The sequence below is a fragment of the Phascolarctos cinereus genome, unplaced genomic scaffold (assembly GCF_003287225.1).
Source record: "Phascolarctos cinereus isolate Bilbo 61053 unplaced genomic scaffold, phaCin_HiC Scaffold_3;HRSCAF=262, whole genome shotgun sequence".
Taxonomy (NCBI): domain Eukaryota; kingdom Metazoa; phylum Chordata; class Mammalia; order Diprotodontia; family Phascolarctidae; genus Phascolarctos; species Phascolarctos cinereus.
This window is the reverse complement of record NW_027555736.1, coordinates 142,404,633-142,423,244: the sequence shown is the minus strand read 5'-3', so window position 1 is coordinate 142,423,244 and position 18,612 is coordinate 142,404,633. Positions and strand designations below refer to the sequence as shown.

General features: G+C 35.9%; 1 protein-coding gene across 2 annotated transcripts in view; it reads right to left on the bottom strand.

Annotated features, from left to right (window-relative positions):
• The window catches only part of RAB8B (RAB8B, member RAS oncogene family), a 76,350-nt gene that overhangs the window by 5,366 nt on the left and 52,372 nt on the right, over positions 1-18,612 (bottom strand). The window contains exons 3-7 of one of the 2 annotated variants that reach the window (XM_020968652.2): positions 15,851-15,911; positions 13,454-13,531; positions 9,154-9,243; positions 7,555-7,620; positions 123-173 (exon numbers count right to left, since the gene is read on the bottom strand). In XM_020968652.2, the coding sequence (XP_020824311.1) occupies positions 123-173; positions 7,555-7,620; positions 9,154-9,243; positions 13,454-13,531; positions 15,851-15,911 (346 nt within the window). The remainder of the gene's footprint in view (positions 1-122; positions 174-7,554; positions 7,621-9,153; positions 9,244-13,453; positions 13,532-15,850; positions 15,912-18,612) is intronic. The other variant, XM_020968653.2, reaches the window with a different exon arrangement.

The following is an 18,612-nucleotide window of genomic DNA, read 5'->3' as shown; positions in this document are numbered from 1 at the left end:
TTGCTTTTCTTTATATCCATAGATCTTGGCACAGTGCTGGCACATAGTAGTAAACTCTTACTAAATGCTTGTTGAATAATAAAAGACCTATAAGAAAATTAAAAACCGTAAAAGATACAAACCATTTTTCTGTTGAGTTTTGTCATTATATCCCGTGCAAGTATAAAAAATGCCTGAAAATTAAAAAAAAATCATTATTACATGCTCATTTTTATGCTAATAAAAACATTTTTATTAAAGTTTCTACTAAAACTTAGGCTCTTGTTCTTTAACCATCTATTTCTGCCAAATGAGAAGCCAAGAAAATAGGTAGACAAGATACCATTTCAAAAAAAAGGAGCCCAGGGGCAGCTAGGTGGCGCAGTGGATAGAGCACTGGCCCTGGATTCAGGACCACCTGAGCTCAAATCCGACCTCAGACACATAACACTTACTAGCTGTGTGACCCTGGGCAAGTCACTTAACCCCACTGCTTAAAACAACAACAACAACAAAAACCCAAACAAACAAAAAAAGGAGCCCATATTTTTTTCAGTATTAAAAAAATTGTTTCTAAAAGTATACTATAGGTAAAAACCAAGAGAACCATGATATTGAAAAAATAGTGCTTAAAATTTTTCATTTAAAATTTCATATCTTGGCTTTATATTCATTTTTAATTTTCCCTGTTAAGTATTTAACCTGTCTGGTTATTGAGATAAATTAATTTTAATACCGTATTATTTAGTTATTAATAATAATTTATAATATTCCTTTCTCAGTCATAAGGTTAACTTAAAGAGAAGCCCTCCCTGGTAAAGAATGTAAAAAACATTCCAGCTCTTTTAAAGGCATCTGGGCTGGGCACTACCCAACTGGGAACCTGATTACTGTTTGCCAAATAAACAGGATCTAGTGTAGGTTAAGTCCTTTTTGTGGCAGAGGTGTGTGTGTGTGTGTGTGTGTGTGTGTGTGTGTGTGTGTGTGTCTGTCTGTCTGTCTGTCTCCTGTCCTTGCTTCCCTTCATTATACTTTAGGGTCACTTAACTCATGAACCAAACCAGAGACAACTGGACTGGGGTGCCCAGATTGCTGAAGGGGGGCTCATACCTCATGACTAGGCCAATCCTCAGCTGACCTCCTCCCCTTAGGATGAAGTGACTGGGAAGGGCTGAGGGCTGTTAGCCTACTACCTCATTAAATGTCCACCAATCGAAGTTGAGTTGCACTTGTCAGGGGAATTCCCTGTCAGAAGTAACATCTAATTTAAAGTATTTCAGAGTAGAAGTATTTCCAACGATGATTAGGGAAAAAGGAAAAGAATCTGTATGTTTTATAATATTTATAATAGCTCTCTTTGTGGTGACAAAGAACTAGTTATTTATTTGGGGAATGGCTGAACAGGTTGTGTTATACGATCATGATGGAATACTACTGTGCTATAAGAAATGATGAGTTGATGATCTTAGAAAAACATGGACAGATTTGCACAAAATAATGAAGACCTAATGAGCAGAGCCAAGAGAACATTGCATACAGTAATAGTAATATCATTTTAAGAACAACTTTGAGTAACTAAGTCATTTTGACTATTAAAAATACCCAAATTAACCACAAAGGACCATGAAGCAAGATGCTATCTGAATCCAGAGAAAGAACTGATAAATGGAAGCACGTATAGAACGATTTTACATATATACATAATTGTGTCTAATGGCAGCCATCTTGATAACTTTAACGTATATTTAAAAGGAATAACAAGTTGTACATAATAGATTTGCAGTTTCATGTGCAATCACTTTCCCCTCCACCTCCCACCCCTGCCCCATTCTACTATGTAATGGAAATGCTTGTTTTATTTCTTATGATCAGAGTAAAACAAAGAAAAAGTGTTTTATGTGAGTCTGCCTTCTTTCATCACAGTGAATCACAACTATTCCAGGCTCTCTAACTAGGATCCTACGGCTCTCACCTTCATAAATTATTGCCTTCCTTCTTCATAATCTCTCTCACCTTCATCTTTAACTGTTCCTATTTATTTCTAACTATTATCTACCTGAAAACCTAAAGAAGAGGAAGTATCTAGGAGGAGAATATGATCGATAGGGCAAGTGTAGCAGAAGTCAAGCAGGATGAGGATTGAGAAAAGGCCATTAGATTTGGCAATTGAAAGATAATTTGTAACTTTGGAGAGGACAGTTTCAGTTGAAAGATGAGGACATACTGCAGAAAATTTAGAAAAGAGTAAGGGATTAGGAAGTGTAGGTACCTAGGACAGATGGTTTTCTCAAGGAACTTAGCCATGAAGGGAAGAAGAACTATAGAATGATAAATATCAGAATTGTAGAATCAAATGAGGATGATTTTGTGGATGAGAGAGATATGTGGCATGTTTGCAGGTAGCAGAGAAGGAGCCAGTAGATAGAGAGAAATTGAAGATAAGAATGGGCATGATAGTAGGGACATCTGCTAGATCAAGGCTGTATGTAGAGGGCAAGGAGAAAAACTATCTCCTCATCTGAGACCACAGTGAAAGAGGAAATAGTGGAGGATGAGAGAAAAGATGTTTCTCTTTTGTATTTAATAACTAATTATTGAACAAAAACCCAAGGTTTTTCTCCTTTTCTACTTCCTTATCCAGAAATCAATCAGTGTGGGAAATCTTACTCAAAGGGTTACTCAGCCATGAAAGCTAAGACAGTCAAGAAATTAAAAGTTAAAAAGTAAAAAGCTAATCAAAGACAACAAAGAAATTCTTAATTTAGGACAGGGGTGGGGAATCTGTGGCCTTGAGGCCACATGTGGCCCTCTAGGTCCCCAGGTTTGGCCCTTTGACTGAATCCAAACTCACAGAACAAATCCTCTTAGTAAAAGGATTTGTTCTGTAAAACCTGGCCTCAGTCAAAAGACCACACCCATGAATGGGTAGATTCCTGCTCACTGTGTTTACTCAGACAGGTCTGAGAAAATGTGGATTCCCCCTTTTGTCAGATGGGCAATATAGAAATTGATAAGTCTCTGACCAAGATTTGGGTGCTCAATGTCATGTATACCAGGATCCTCATTGGAATAGGTCCACCTCTCATTATAATATTCATTCTCTCATTACTTGTTAACCAATCAGAGTTGATTGCCACCCTCAAGAACACCCTTCCCAAGGACATATAAGCATTGAGTGGATTCCATGAGGGGTCTTTGGCATTCAAGAGTGCCAATGACCCTTTTGTTAATAAAATGTTAGCATTATTAATAAAATGATTAATTACCCAGAAACTGTGTCTTTTGAACCTTTTAAACATCACAAGGAAGATGTCTCAGTGGTACAAGATGAGAAGGAGGGGAAAAGAGGGAGGTCTATACCTCCATATTTTCAGTGAAGTTATGAGGCCAAGTCCTTAGCTAAGAGGGTACTAGAGAAGGTGCAACAGAAGGCTTGAAGAGAGACAAGGTGGTCTTTGGAGAGTGGAACAATAAATCAACTGGGAAGGAATAGAACATTTGCTTGCTGCATAGAGGGCCCAGTTGAGATTAGAAAATATAAGTTTATATGGATAATGTCAGCACCATTTCATGGTTTCCTCCAGCCCCACTTATTAACATGTGAATAGAAGCAAAGGAGATGGGTGGTAGGAGTAATTCAATTTCTGTTACTGCCTCATTTCCCTCCATTTATTTCACTGTTAAAGCTCTTTTAGAGAGGTGTTTTTCTGAACCTCATGTGAACTCGTCAGCTACTTTGTTCCTGGACCCCTTGATTTCTGCTACCTGCACTTAAAAGAATCTACATTTACTATAATTACTAGCAAACCTCTTGTTAACAAGTTTAAAAAACTAGCCTCCTCTTCAGTGGACTAGGACCTACTCTTCAATACAGTCTCTGATTTGAGCTTCTAAGAAGCAATTGTTACCTAATTTAGATCTTATCTCTCTGGCCTCACTTATTTTTGCATCAAACTACTAACAATTTAATAGCAGTACTCTGGGCAAACCAATGTTCTCCTATAGATTCAATAACTATCAATGAATAAAGTACACGCAAATCTATTTCTCTATCCCTAAGTTCTTCTTTCATCTTCTTTCAGTACCTGCCTGTGTAGTACTCTGCCTATAAAATATCTTAGATATTCTCAATGTCTCGAGATGAAAACAGCCAAGATTAATTTCTTGACTCTATCCTATACCCAACTCCCACATCACAGTGGGCAATACAACCATCTCTAATGATATGCCAAATAAAGAATCTACGACACATCTTTTGTTCAACCTTATGATAACTTTCTCTCTATGCCTCCCATATCCATGTAGCCTATGATCCTAAAGTTGTCTCCAAGATCAATGTATTTTGCCTGTATAGAAATCATGTGCTTTTTTAGTGTTCTAGCATTTGTTTTTTTTTTTAATTCTAAATTGTCTTTTACTTCAGTATATTTGCATTCCAAACTGGTTGTTTTCTCTTTCACTTCACTGGAGAGATTTACCACCATGAAATCAAATTTTTCCTATTCTAATGATTATTTCAGTTGCAGAGGTCAAATTCTGCTATTTGTTCTCCCTTAACTGCTTTTAAGATTCTGATTTTTCTCTTGAACCATCAAGAATATCTTGTTGCAGTTCTCTTGAAAATCCACAGGGTTTTGTGTTTCACCAGGTACTGACTTAATTTCTTTTGTTTTGTGGTATTTATTTAGAGATTTGCAATCTTTTAAGTGTCTTGGTAACCAACTTCTTTTCTGATTTTAGTATTTTTTCCAGGTAATAATACCTGCTTATGTTCTAGGCATTTAACTGTCTTCCCCTTCTTCCCCTGAGCCCCTTAGTAATTTTGCTTTTTTCCACTTATATCCCCTGTCACTCACTTTCTTATTTCTTATTTATCAAATCTAATGTCCTTTTTTTTTGATCATCATTCTTAACCTCTTTGCAACCTCTGACGCTGCTAATTGCTGCTCTCTTCTGGATATTCTAGAACAGGGCTTCTTAAACTTTTCCTACTCCCAATCCCTTCAATGCTTCTTAAACTGTGGGTCTAGACCCCATATGGGCTGTACATGATACTACATCTCACTCTGCATTTTCATTGGCTGTCTCATACCTGCAATTCTCCTTCCTCACCTTTTCCTCTTGGATTCCCTGGCTTCTTTTAAAATTCAACTCAAATTGAACTTTCTGCAAGAGGCCTCCCCCTTCACTTTCTCCCCCACTGCTAATGCCTCCTCTGAAATCATCTCCAATTTACACTGCATATATCGTGTGTGTGTGTGTGTGTGTGTGTGTAAGATTGTTTGGTGGTCTCCTCAATTAGAATTTAAGACCTCTGAAGGCAAAGACTTCATTTTTTACTTTCTTTGTATTCCTGGTGCTTAGCACAATGCCTAGAAAATAGTAAATTATAATAAGATTACTACTTACCAAGGTTCCCCCTTCCACATGGGTTAGATTTTTCCCTTAAAGGTGAAAAGGCAGTCCTTGTGATTTGAGTGTCCCAGGCTACTGAGGCTCAAGTCAAGCATTCCTTAACACAGCTTCCTGGTGGCTTTAGGCCAGATTGTCATGGGTTTCTGGTCTCCCAAGGCCCATCCAGGCCCTTCTGACTTGACGTTAGGCTGCTCAAGTCACCCTTCCCTGTTCTATTGATCAGACACTTTTTTCATAAGGAGGGGAGAGGGGCCATATCTACTCAGGCTGAGTGCTACTTTATCTCAGTTGAATATAGACCTTCTATGTTAAGGTTAATGTAAAGCTCAATTCTGTTAAATGATGAATGATCTATGAGAGTCTCATTTCATTCCAACACCAAACCTAAACCAACAGGATACTAGTGGATTCAGGCCCGCCCCTAATATAACTTTAATAAATAATTATTTATTGACTGAGGAAATGTCTAGTCCTCCATCTTGTTGGTCATATGATTCAAGACTTTGGCTTTTATGGCACTTTACAACCTGGCCCTAACCTACCTTTCTGGTTTTATTGTAGATTATTCAATCAAGCCTAAAAATTCTGTTCCTCTAAGCTTTTGCTCATACCGTATCATTCCTGAAATGTACTTATCTCATCCCCTACTTCATCTCTGTCTCAGGAAATCGTTCTCATCCTCCAAAGCTCAACATGAACACTACCACCTCTTTCATCAAGTCTTCTCCGATCTCTTGCTACCTTCAGTCAAAAGTGAATTCTCAAAATCACTTAATTTGGAGTTCTCTAAAGTGTTTTATCATATTTTAAATAGTATAATATAAAAGCAACATGGTGTAATAGGTTGAGAGCTGGCCTCAGACCAAAATGATCTGGATTCAAGTCCTGCTTCTGATACCTACTGGCTATGTATTCCTGGGAATTTCTCAGCATGCTAGGAAACTCTCTAAGACTATAAATTGCACAGAAGTTGCCAACCTGCACTGGTAGAAAAAGTTTCCTCATCCTGTAGTTCCCCATGCCAATAAAATCAAAAGTCCAGTAACTGTCCTTTTAGCATAGCGAGAATAACATGAATTTAGGAGTCAGAAGACAAGGGTTTAAATCCCAGTTCTGCCATTTAGTAGCTATGCAACCTTTGGAATGCTACTTAGTTCTATGAGCCTCAGTTTCTTCTTTTATAAAATGGAGCTAATAATAATAGTGTACTCACTTCTTACAGGGTTGTTATGAATGAGATGATATATGTAAAGTGCTTTATAAACGTGCTTTATAAATGCTATATGCACATGTATGTGTGCATGGCATATATGGCTGATGTTTATACAGCATTTCAAGTTTTACAAAGCACTTTACATACTTTTTTTATCTTATCCTCATAACAAACTTGTGAGAAAGGTACTGTAGTATTATTATCCCTATTTACAATTTAGGAAAAGGAGACTCACAGAGGTTAAATGACTTGGCCACGGTCATATTAAGTGTCAGAAATGGCTCTTAATCCATTCAAGTCTAAATTGTAAATCAAGTGCCCTAAGAAACTAAATGTTTGACACTACCAACAATTCTTTCTTTTAAAAAACTCAGTTTACAGCAGTTTCTCTATGTGTGTTTTAACCTTCCAATTTATTATCATTTAATTAAAGACATTTTCTGATAAATCTGAAATAACATTATTATCACAGTACATAATTGATATATTCCAAATGTGTATAAGAAAGGAATCTGCTTAATAAACTAATAGTTCAGTCCTCCAGACAGAGAGAGTTCTAAGGCACAGACTTGAAAGCAATTAATATCTTTCTGCTTTGGGCATTTCTAAGATGATACAAATAGTTACAAATAGGTAAGGAAGACTACTATATTTGATACTGCAAGACTTCTAAATTCTCAGGTGAATGAAAAAATGAAATTATCCTTCTATCTTTAACTCAACAGAACTTAATTCTCTATTGAGCAACAGAAATCCATGTGAAGAGTGAATACTAGAAATCCAACAACCAGAGTTCAGTACAAAAGTCAGTTGCAAAAAAAAAAAATACAGAATACAGGTTGTCAATATAAATTTATTTACTAGGTTAAGAGGCAAAATGGTTAAGGAATTTGTTCTGTCATAAGCTTCTAAGTACTAGAAAAATTAATTGGCCAAGAATCTCTTACCTCTTCTACATTTATGCTGGATTTTGCACTTGTCTCAAGGAATTTAATTCCATAATCAATTGCTAACTGCAAAACAAATGAAAAAGATTTTTATTACATATAAAACCATTGACATACTCAAAACAAAAATGTGTGTACACACACACACGTACACACACACACACACACACACACACACACACACACGGTAACCTCCTGTTTTCTCCTGATCCTTCCCCACAGTGGATCAGACAAAGGATGCCTATAAATAGTTTCTAAGATTTACATTTCAAGAGTAAGAAGCAAGCTGTCTATCTTGGAAGTCTGGAGTTATGCCGACTTCTTATTCAGACTATATTATAATCACAAATATAATCATTTGACTTAGGTACAAAAGCTAGGTAATAAAGTTACAACTTTTATTTTCAAAATACCTATATCTTCTGTTTACAGAGCAACAAGATAAAGGACATTCTTTTGTCTTTTAGCTCTAAAATAGAAACTCTTGTTGTTAATTTGGGGTATGCCTAAGCCAGCCCATTTGTCTAAGGGCAGAAATTAGCCCTTTTTATGCAATTTTTCTATAGCCATTATAATAGTGATGGAATAGATTCACTGGTGTAACAGAATCCTGCAGTATAGAAACAAGTTTAAGTACCAAAAATGCATGTCTTAAATCTTTTTTTGATTAACGAAGTATTTATTTACTTTTTCACTTAACTCCCAAATAGTAAATAAGTAATTTATACTACTGAAGGCCACTAATGGTAAATGTTATAAGAGCAAAAAATATCTACAGTCTTGTTTGAAACACATGAACTATATCTTGTACATATCATTTAAACCAAGCATAAAACTAAATTATAAGAGTTAAAAACTATACACTAACACTTGAAACCAATTTAAAAGATATGTAAAAAAATGCTTTTCTTTAAAAGTGAATTCTAAGTACTTGAGTTAAGCAGATATGAAATTATGAAAATTCTAATAAATACCATGAAAAGCTTAGTCCATAGCTTGAAGAACTAAAAGGCTTACTTGTGTAGAGTGATATGTGACTGCTGCTCAGTAAAAAGTTCTTATAAAAATTATGAATAGAGAATTAGCTGCTATTAAAACCTCAGTGACACTCTGATCCCCACACCCCACACCCCCCCACCGCCATTTCTGGGTATGTTTATATAATAAATTTAGAGACAGGACCTTTAATGCTATAAGGAATTTGAAAAGTCTTTCTTTTCTTTTTTTTTTAGACAACTGGGGTTAAGTGACTTGCCCACGGTCACACAGCCAGTAAGTGGCAAGTGTTTGGTCTAAGGCTGGATTTGAACTCAGGTCCTCCCGACTAGTTGGCCCCAAACCCTTTTTTTTCCATAGACAACATGTAACAAATTTCTCAGCAATGACTTATTAGCTCAGTAGCTTCAGATGTAAATACTAATCTACACCTTTCTGATATGGATTATTTCTTAGGCGAATATCTACTTTTAAAGAACTATAAATCAGATACACCCTCAGGATGGTGAATAAAAGCTGCTGTTGTTTTTTTTTAAATGATACAGATGATGTTTGTTTATCTTGGATAAATTTCAACTATTCTGGTATTCAGTCAAAATTTACCTTTTCTCCTCTTTCTTTAGATACTTGTCGTTTGTCATTCATATCACTTTTGTTGCCCAGGATCATTCGTTCAACATCTGAAGAAGCATGCTACAAAGGGAAAAGAAAACCTTGTAAAGAGACCTTGAGGAAAGTAAATTATTCATCAAATTCTAAATTTTGTCAGAAATATGTACATGTTTTGTAAGAAATAAAACTATGTAATTTATTTGATATAAAGCTTTATCCTTAAAAAGAAAAAAGTAAACAAGACAGAGGAAGCCATAACATAAGACTTCAGGGAGCCTGAGCAAAGATTTACTTAGTTTCATTATGGTATCTGGCTATTTTATGCATGAAAAAGTTGATATGAAACTTATCTATCCACAGCAGGTTCACTTTTTGAATTATTACTAGCAATAATACAATTTGGAATGAAAAAGTAGGAAAGATATCTTGGATCCATAAATACTGTAAGATTAAGTTCTTTGGAGGTTGATATGGATATGCCTAAAAATCATTTCATATTGATAGTCCCTTTTTATAAAAGTTAAAGAGAAAAAAAATTCTCAAATTAAAAAAAATGTTTATGAAGCCTAAATTAAACTATAGCTCCTATACCTTCAAATCTAAGGGTTACCAAGAAGGGAAAAAAATGTAATAAGGGCAAAAGTATAATAAAATAACAAGAGCTAGTGGGAAGAACATTGTTTTGAGAATCAGTTAACTTGAATTCTAGTTACAATAGCTATTAATTTGCTATATAATGACTGATGACAATCTCTTGGGGTCTTGGTGTCATTATCTATAAAATGAAGAGATTGGACTAGATCTTTTTTTCTCATACTTTTTTAAATTAAATTTTATTTTTCTTAATCAGGAAAAATCCACCTTCCTTCCTTCTCATACCCTAGTCAAAACTGAGAAAGAAAAATACAATTCTGGATACAAATATATAGAGTCAACCAAAATAAATTTCCACATTGACCATGTCCAAAAGAAAACTGTCTCATTTTGTACCCTGAATTCTTCACTTCTCTATCAGAAAATGAATGGCATGTTTCATCATCAGTGCTTTGAAGTCATGACTGGTCATTACACTAACCAGATTTCCTAAGTCTTTCAAAGTTGATTGTCTTTAACATATTGTCATCATTATATAAATTGGTCTCTTGACATTGTTCATTTCACTTTTTATCAGTTCATTTAAGTGTCTCTGGGTTTCTCTGAAACCATCTCCATTATTTCTTACAACATAATAGTATTCTATCACATTTTATGTTATAGCTTATTCAGCCACTCCCCAACTGATGGGAACCCCCAGTTTCTAATTCTTGCCACTACAAAAAAGAACTAAAAATATTCTTTGTAACTTCTCAGAGTTTGTTTTACTGAGGACTAAGCCCTCTCTAAATTTACCTGCCCTCTAATTAATTTCTTCTTATCCATATTTCCCTGTTGAGTAAAATGTATTTCTGTACCTAACTCTGTGTGTGTGTGTGTGTGTGTGTGTGTGTGTGTGTGTGTGTGTGTGTGTGTGTGTAAACGTTGATCAGTTCAGATGAGAGGTCAAAGTGCCAGCCATTTTCCCATTCCTTCCTGCTTGTTTGTATAGACATCTATTTGTGCACCCCAGATTATGTAAGATAACCTAACTTTCCTCTCCCTTTCCTCACTTTGTATTTCTCTTCCCCTCCCTTCCCATTCTCCTTTTAAGATCATTAAGACATAATAAAACCACTCCTAGGCCTCCTGTCTGATCAGAGTCTTTCTATGACCTACCAATAATGATAGGGTTCAAAGGGGAACCCTATCATTTTCTTGTATTATAATAGTTTATCCATGTCTGATTCTTTATGATTGTTTGTGTTTAGCTATTTCTCTTGACTCTTTTGCACTTCAAAGTTTCTTTTCATCAAGAATATTTGGAAGTCCTTTAACTGATTAAAGATCTATTTTTCCCCCTATAGCTTTATGCTGTTTTACTGGATAAGTTATTCTTGGTTGTTAAGCCTAGATCTTTCACATTCTGGAAAGTCACATTCCAAGATCCTTCACAGTGGTGGCTACTAAATTGGCTGTGATCCTATGTTTCTGGAAGTTTTCATTTGAGCCTTTCTTATCTGATGGATGGATTTTCTTCATTTCTACCTTTCCCTCTGGTTGTAAGAAATCTGGGAAGTTCTCCGTTATAATTTTTTGAAACATAGTATCTTTGCTCTTTTTTGGTCATGGTTTCAGATAATTTCAGTGATTCTTAAATTGTCTCTTCTCAATCTGTTTTGCAGGTCAGTTGTTTTTGCTATGAAAATACCTTACTTTCCCCCCTATACTTTCAGTCTTTTGACTTTGTTTTAAACTAATGTTTTTCTTGTCTCATGAAGTCATTGGCTTCTAATGGTCTGTTCTAATTTTCAGGGAATTTGTTGCTTGGGCAAGGTTTTGTACGTCTTGCACAAAGCTATTAATTTCCTTTCCAATTCTTTCTTCTGTAGCTCTCATATCTTTTCAAATCTTTTCCTCTAATATTCTCATTTCATTTATAAAAACCTATTTAGTTCTTTTTAAAAAAACCACAAAACCTCTTGCTTTATCTCTTCCAGGAAGTCTAGTTGAACTTGTACTCAAGATGTGTTTTTCTTTGAGGCTTTGCTTGCAGATATTTTGGAGTCATTCTCTACTTTTGGGTTTGTATCTTGAGTGTCCCTATCACCATAACAGCTTTTTATGGTGTAATTCTTTGTTTATTCATTCTTCTAGCCTACTTCCTGACTCTGGACTTTATGTTAGGGCTGGGCTGCATGCACTTCAGGAGGTAGTACCTAAGCTGATCCTGATGTTGCCTTCTTGGGGAACTAAGTAACGTAATAACGTTATTCTAGGATCTCAGGGGCAGTTCAGGCAGGATATCTGAAAGTTTTCAGTGCTCCCAAAGTGGTCTGATCAAGGGCAAAGGCTGAATGCTGTCCTCCCACCTCCATCTGAGCTCTGTAAGTTACCAACCTGGGTTTGGATCTGAGCAACAGGTCTTTGGCCTTGCCCCCTTTGGAGTTTCAGTAGACAGTTGTTAGACTCACCTCAGTGACCTGGAAAGTGCTGCTATTATAGAGTGAATTCCCTTTGGTTTGAGAGTCTTGTCCTGGCTCTTCCTTTGTGGGTTTCAGACTGTACTAGAAGTTTAAACTGAGATCCCACTTTGCCTCTGGGGTCTGAGCCACACAGCTTCTGTTTGCTTCTGAACTTGATTCTTGCTGGGTATATGCCCTAAGGCCCTTACCCTGGAATTTGACCACAGGAGCCAGTCCCCTATTTAGTCTTCTCTGGATCTCTGATCTCCAACTGGGTAGTAAGCAACACAGTGGCCAGATGGCACCTGTACCCACACCCTATATTATTTTAGGCCCCTTTATGTTTGATCTGGGACTTCTGGCCCTGATGCATAGCCTTTTCCTGGCTGGAATGTGCCCCTGGCTAGACTTCTCTAGTTTTTTCCCTTTGCTGACCTGTGCTGGAAAAATGACCCATGGTTTTGTTTTGTTTTTTTCTTGAATTTCCCAATCGAATTGAGTCAGATGCATATTCTAGATATGTCTGGAAGGGTTTGTTTTTTTTTTGGCAGAGGGAGAGAAGTAGGAGGGGAAGTTCACTGTACTTCTTCCTGCTACTCCTTGGACTGTCTTTTAAGGTTTCTTTTAGCTCTAAAATTTTGTGAAATCCTTTCATTTCAATTTTTTGTTGTAAGAACGTGAATAACTTGCATTTATACAGTGTCCAGAAATCTTCATGCAGTGTTCAGCTATTAAAGGTTTAATAATTAATATTAATAATTTAATAATGAAAGCCTTCACAGCTCAACACTGCACAAAGATTCCTGGTAAATCCTGGGTAGTACCTCTTCTCCAACAGTCCAGCAAGGTAAGTATCAACCTTTCCATTTTACATATGTGGATACTGAAATTCAGAGAAGTAAACTAACTTTCCCATGGTTACACAACCAGTAAACAGTCAAGCCAAGACTCAACCCAATCATCATTCTCAATCCAGTGTACTCACTCCATACTGAGCAATCTCCATAGTTCAATTTTGAGAATTCAGTTTCAGTCAAGACTGTTTACTGCTAATGAAAAAAGCCAGACTGATTATACTAGAAATTCAACTCTTCTATAATTTTATAGAAGCTTCAACATCTCAGCAAACGATCTAACTCCTAGGTAGACAAAAGTAAGCCTCATTAGTCCATGAGGAAAAGTTAGTTTCAAAGACTACCATTCACTCTGCCCCTCCCCTATTTTCCCACTAAACAAAATTTTTCCTCAAATACCTCTTCAATGTTTCTTATCCAGTTTTTAATATTTTCAAAAGATTTTTCATTAGTAATGTCATATACCAGCATAATTCCCTAAGAGAGAAGAAACATATTAGATTATTTTTTACATTATACATGATTACTTATGAATCTTTCCCAAAAGCATCTTACAAAGGTGCTATGAAACTCTCATAATTAAGCTTTAATTAATGATTATAGGGAGTCACATTAGTTTTAAGTGAAATAACCATTCCATTTTGTCCTGTGATACAAATCAGAATTAAGTAGTGCTGAAAGAGTATTTTTTAAATTCAATTTTATTTTATTTTCAGGTCCTAATTCTTTCCCTCCCTCCCTCTTCCTCCCCAACCCCTTTCCTCTTTCCCCATTGAGAAACCAAGAAAAACAAAACCTATAACAAACATTTATAATCAAGCAAAACAAATTCCCACATTGACCATATTGAAAACAAAACAAAACAAGCCCTTAACCTCAATGTGAATTCTAAATCCATCACCTCTCTATCTAGAAATGGGTAATATGTTTTATCATTACTCCTCTGGAATTGTGGTTGCTCACTGTGTGGATCACAGTTTCAAAATCTTTGAAAGATGTTTGTCTTTACAATATTATGGTTACTGTATAAACTGTTCTCTTGGTTCTGCACACTTCATTTTGCATCAGTTCATTTAAGTTTTTCCAGGTTTCTCTGAAACTATCTCTTTAATAATTTCTTACAGCACAATAGTATTACATCACATTCATATACCATAACTGATTCAGCCATTCCCCCAAATAATGTACATCCCCTCAGCATACAATTCTTTGCCATCACAAAAAGGGCTGTCAAATATTTTTATACATATGGATCCTTTCACTCTTTCTTTGATCTCTTTAGGGTAGGGACCTCGCAGTGAAATGACTGAGTAAAAAGGTATGCACATTTAATAGCTTTGGGGACACAGTACCAAACTGCTTTCCAGAATGGCTGGACTAGCATTGAAGGAGTATCTAATGTTAAAAGCAGCAATAACATTTAAAACAGATTATCATCCCACAATTTATGCTTCTTTAAAAATTGCCTTATATACTGCTCCTGAAGCAAGAGTGAAACCATATTACTTTTGAATGATTTCTTCTAAAGTGGAGTAGTCAAAATTTCAGTAATAATCTAGGTAAATCATACATATTTCAAACACAGTATATTTGCTGGAATGTGAGCTAATTGAGGGCAAAGGGTATATTTCTCATTCTTCTTTGTATCCCCAGAGCCTACCATAGCACCTCACCTGCCCTTATAAGAGATTCAGTAAACAATTCTTTGAATTGAAGCCATAAACCCCATTTTCAGTATTTCTAAAGCACTTAGCACCACAATGAAAAGGTCTTTGAATTTAAAGGTCAACAAACCAGAAAAAACATTATACTTCATTTTAATGTTATATATTTCAAGCAGAAGACAATGGGGAGGTTAACACCTGACTCCAAAATCTAGAGTATCTTTCTTCTAATACATTAAGACCTCAATTTAACAAAAAATGAATTAAAGGAATGGAAATTTAAGCAATTTGTCTAAAGCTAAAGAATTATAATAGCAATCAGATTAGTCCTTCTCACCTTATCAGCAAGCCATTTAAACTTTGATTTCTATTTATGGGGATGTACCTTGAAACATTCCAGGTCTAGTTGGTACCAAAGCCCAAAAGTACCTTTGAACATATTTAAAATTGTATCATAATTCAAAATTTCAATATGAGTCTTCCTGAAGGTAGGTCTGAGAGCCAGAGATAAGCTATGGTGACTAAAACTGAGCTTATACTTCAGGCCAGCCTTACTCCCAAGCTATCCAGAAAACAACAGCCAAAATGTAAGGGATCAAATTGGGGCTAAATCAGTAAGTAACAAAGAAGGATCTGGTGGGCAAGATTTATGTGGACAGTATTTATCTCCACTGGATTTCAAGCTTCATAGAGCTACAAATCTTCCAGTCACTTATTTCCTCACCAGTTAAAAAGCTACCAAAGAAACCGATCATAGGTGAGCCATGGGAAAGAGATGCCATTAGGGTGGACACAGAGGAAGATAAGAAGTGACTTAGTGAGGGAAGGGTGTGACTACAGGAGGGACAAGCAGAATGTGATAACAGTGAACAGTTATAAGGCCAGTGATATGTTAAAGTATGAGAAATCTCAGAACCTGTAACCATGTAATTATCACTAAAAGGTGACAATAGCAAAGAGCATGGCAAAAAAAAAAAAAAGCATTTTTAGTTCTAGTTTTCCTTATCAAGAAAGCTCCTTCAACCATGACAACTATAATTTGGAATCTAACTTCAATCCTATAATCCTGAAAAAAGGAGTAACTAATGTTTTATTTTCACCTGAATATTAGAAAACCTTAATATATACTCACCATGGCTCCTCTGTAATATGCTGTTGTGATTGTTCTGAATCTTTCCTGGCCAGCTGTGTCCCTAAAATTCAAAAGAAAGAAAACAATAATATTAAAAGTTGTCATTACTGAAGAAAAACTGTGAACTATGCATGACATTATTCAGGGTAATAAGCGCAGTATTTTATTAAGAAAGAAGAAAAGGAACCCAAGGGACTCCTGAAATTTGGAAGTGGTAGCAGTTATAGAACCTGTCAGGAAATCACAAAGACATCTGTAAGAATCCTGGATCTCAGGGACTCATAGAGCGAGAGAAAAATAAGTGAACTCAACTGGAATATAATGCCATTCCAAACTTGTGGGAGGATATAATAGTTTCAAATTTTCTGACTCCAAGAGGGACTATTAAAATAACTACTTACAAAGATTTAACAAAAGAAATTTCCTTTTAATATAAATTTCTTCACAAAATAATCAAGTGAGCTGAAATAATGTAGAAACTACTCAGTAAAGCATGCTAAATTGGATCTGTTGAATAATTTTGTAAGCAATAGAGTCCATTATTAAACTGAGATATCAGAGTCTAATACATACCCTTTGTTAATCCTTGTAAACTTTCAAACAAAAACTCTAATGTCTGTTTTTAGGTAGGTGACACCATAAGCAACAGGCTCTGTGTAATGAACAGGCTACAAATTTGTTATATTTATCAGGAAATATCTAGTAAAAAGTCAGATTTTCTTGACATTTGGGAAAGTCAATGTCCCAAAATTTGCTACTTGCATCTAGAAATAACTAAATCCCTAGACTCAGAGAAACTAAGTAGCATTAAAAGGCACTTGCAAATTGGTAGGTAAGACAGATGCACAAAAAAAGCCTAATGCAGACCTAAGGTCTACACACCTCAGCAGAAATTCAATTGGAATCTGTTAGAAAATTGAAAACATCTATTTGATACATGGAAAAACAAAAAGATATGAGGGGGAGGGCAAAGGAATGAAAATCAGTGGGAGGAAAAGAGACCAAATATTTTGGAACAGCCTCATCAGATTTATTGGCCATAAGAAGTGAGAAGCTGGAGGTTTAAATGTAGAACTGGTTGCTGGTGGAGGTGATAATGAACAAAATCACAAAAAGCTTGCTCACTCTATGGATATCAGCAGAAAACAACCCTGGAAATATAATTCAACTCCCTCTTTTAACCTGTAAGCTCATAAACAAGTTCTTAAAGACTACTGGACCCATGTTTCCTTGTTCTCATACCCACAATTATAAGGACATGGGATCAGGAATTCTTTCTCTTCCAAAACACACAGAAAATAACATTAGGATAGAACATAAAGGAAAGAGAACTCATTAGCTTAAGGTCAAGAATTAAATGTTTGAACATTCAAAGAATGATTAGTGAGGTACTTAGAACTTTTATGCCAGACAGAGCATGTGTGCACCAGTAACACTGGCTACTAAATTATTAAAGGAAAAACCTATGTTGTCAATGCTGTGTTCCAGTGAAGACTGTGTGGAAAAAAGACAAAAAAAAAGCCTTGACCTGGGAGTCAGGAAACCTGACTCTGTCACTAGCTGGCTATGTGACCTTCAGCTATATACCCTTTCTGGAATCAATTTTCTTTATGTGCAAATTAAACTAGCAATCTCTAAGGTCTCTTTCAGCTCTGATATTTATGATTCTATGAAGACAGGGACAATTGGTTTTTGCCCTCAAGAGAAAACCATTTAATTTGTCAATTTATAAGAACCATCTTAGTTAATTATTTGGATGAATCCATAGCTGTCATTGCAACAGTGCAGACTGCAACCCATCCATGCTTTCTCATGGTTCAAGATTCTTATCCACATTCTCCCACATTTTCTACAGAAGGTCCATCTAAAATATTAAGATCTTTTTCTCTAAATTTATTTTCATTGCATGGGTACCAATATAGCTCTCAGACTATCCATCAGTTCGTTCTTTTTTTGTTACATTCCCAGTCCACTTCCCTTTCTGACTATAGATAATTTTACTATTATCTTTTACTCATTCTACTTCAGTAAAAAATTTTCATTACTGACCCTACCCTACACAGGCTCACCATACATCTTCCCATTGTTCTTTAGATCTGCAACTTTAATTCTTTGAAGAAAGTGTTATTCCATGTTTCAAAGTCATATAGAATCATTGGGTCACCAACAGAATACTGGCGTTCCAAGAGAAGCTTGGAGTCATTAAAAGCAGACTCTGCTTTTAATTAACATTCCAGACTGTTTTCCTTTCCCTATTCAGTTCTGGGCCCTTTGTTAACTAAGTGTTGATAAATTCCTCAGGCATTTAAACTTGTTCAGTTGTTCAGTCATGCCCAACTCTTCATGACCCCATGGATTATATCATACCAATACTGTCCATGGGATTTTCTTGGCAAAGATGCTGGGGTGTCTTGCCCTTTCCTTCTCCAGTGGATTAAGGCAGACAGAGGTTAAGTGACTTGTCTGGGGTCATACATTTAGTAAGTGTCTGAGGCTGGATTTAAACTCAGGTCTCAGGGTAGCTAGGTGATGCAGTGGATAGAGCTCCGGCCTTGGAGTCAGGAGGACCTGAGTTCAAATCTGGCCTCAGACATTTGACACTTACTAGCTGTGTGACCTTGGGCAAGTCACTTACCCCCGATTGCCTTGTCAAAAAGCAAAAACAACAACAAAAAAATTATTGACAAATAAACTCAGGTCTCCCTGACTCTAGGCCCAGAACTCTATCCAATAAGCCAAGTAGCTACAGGCATTTAACTAGC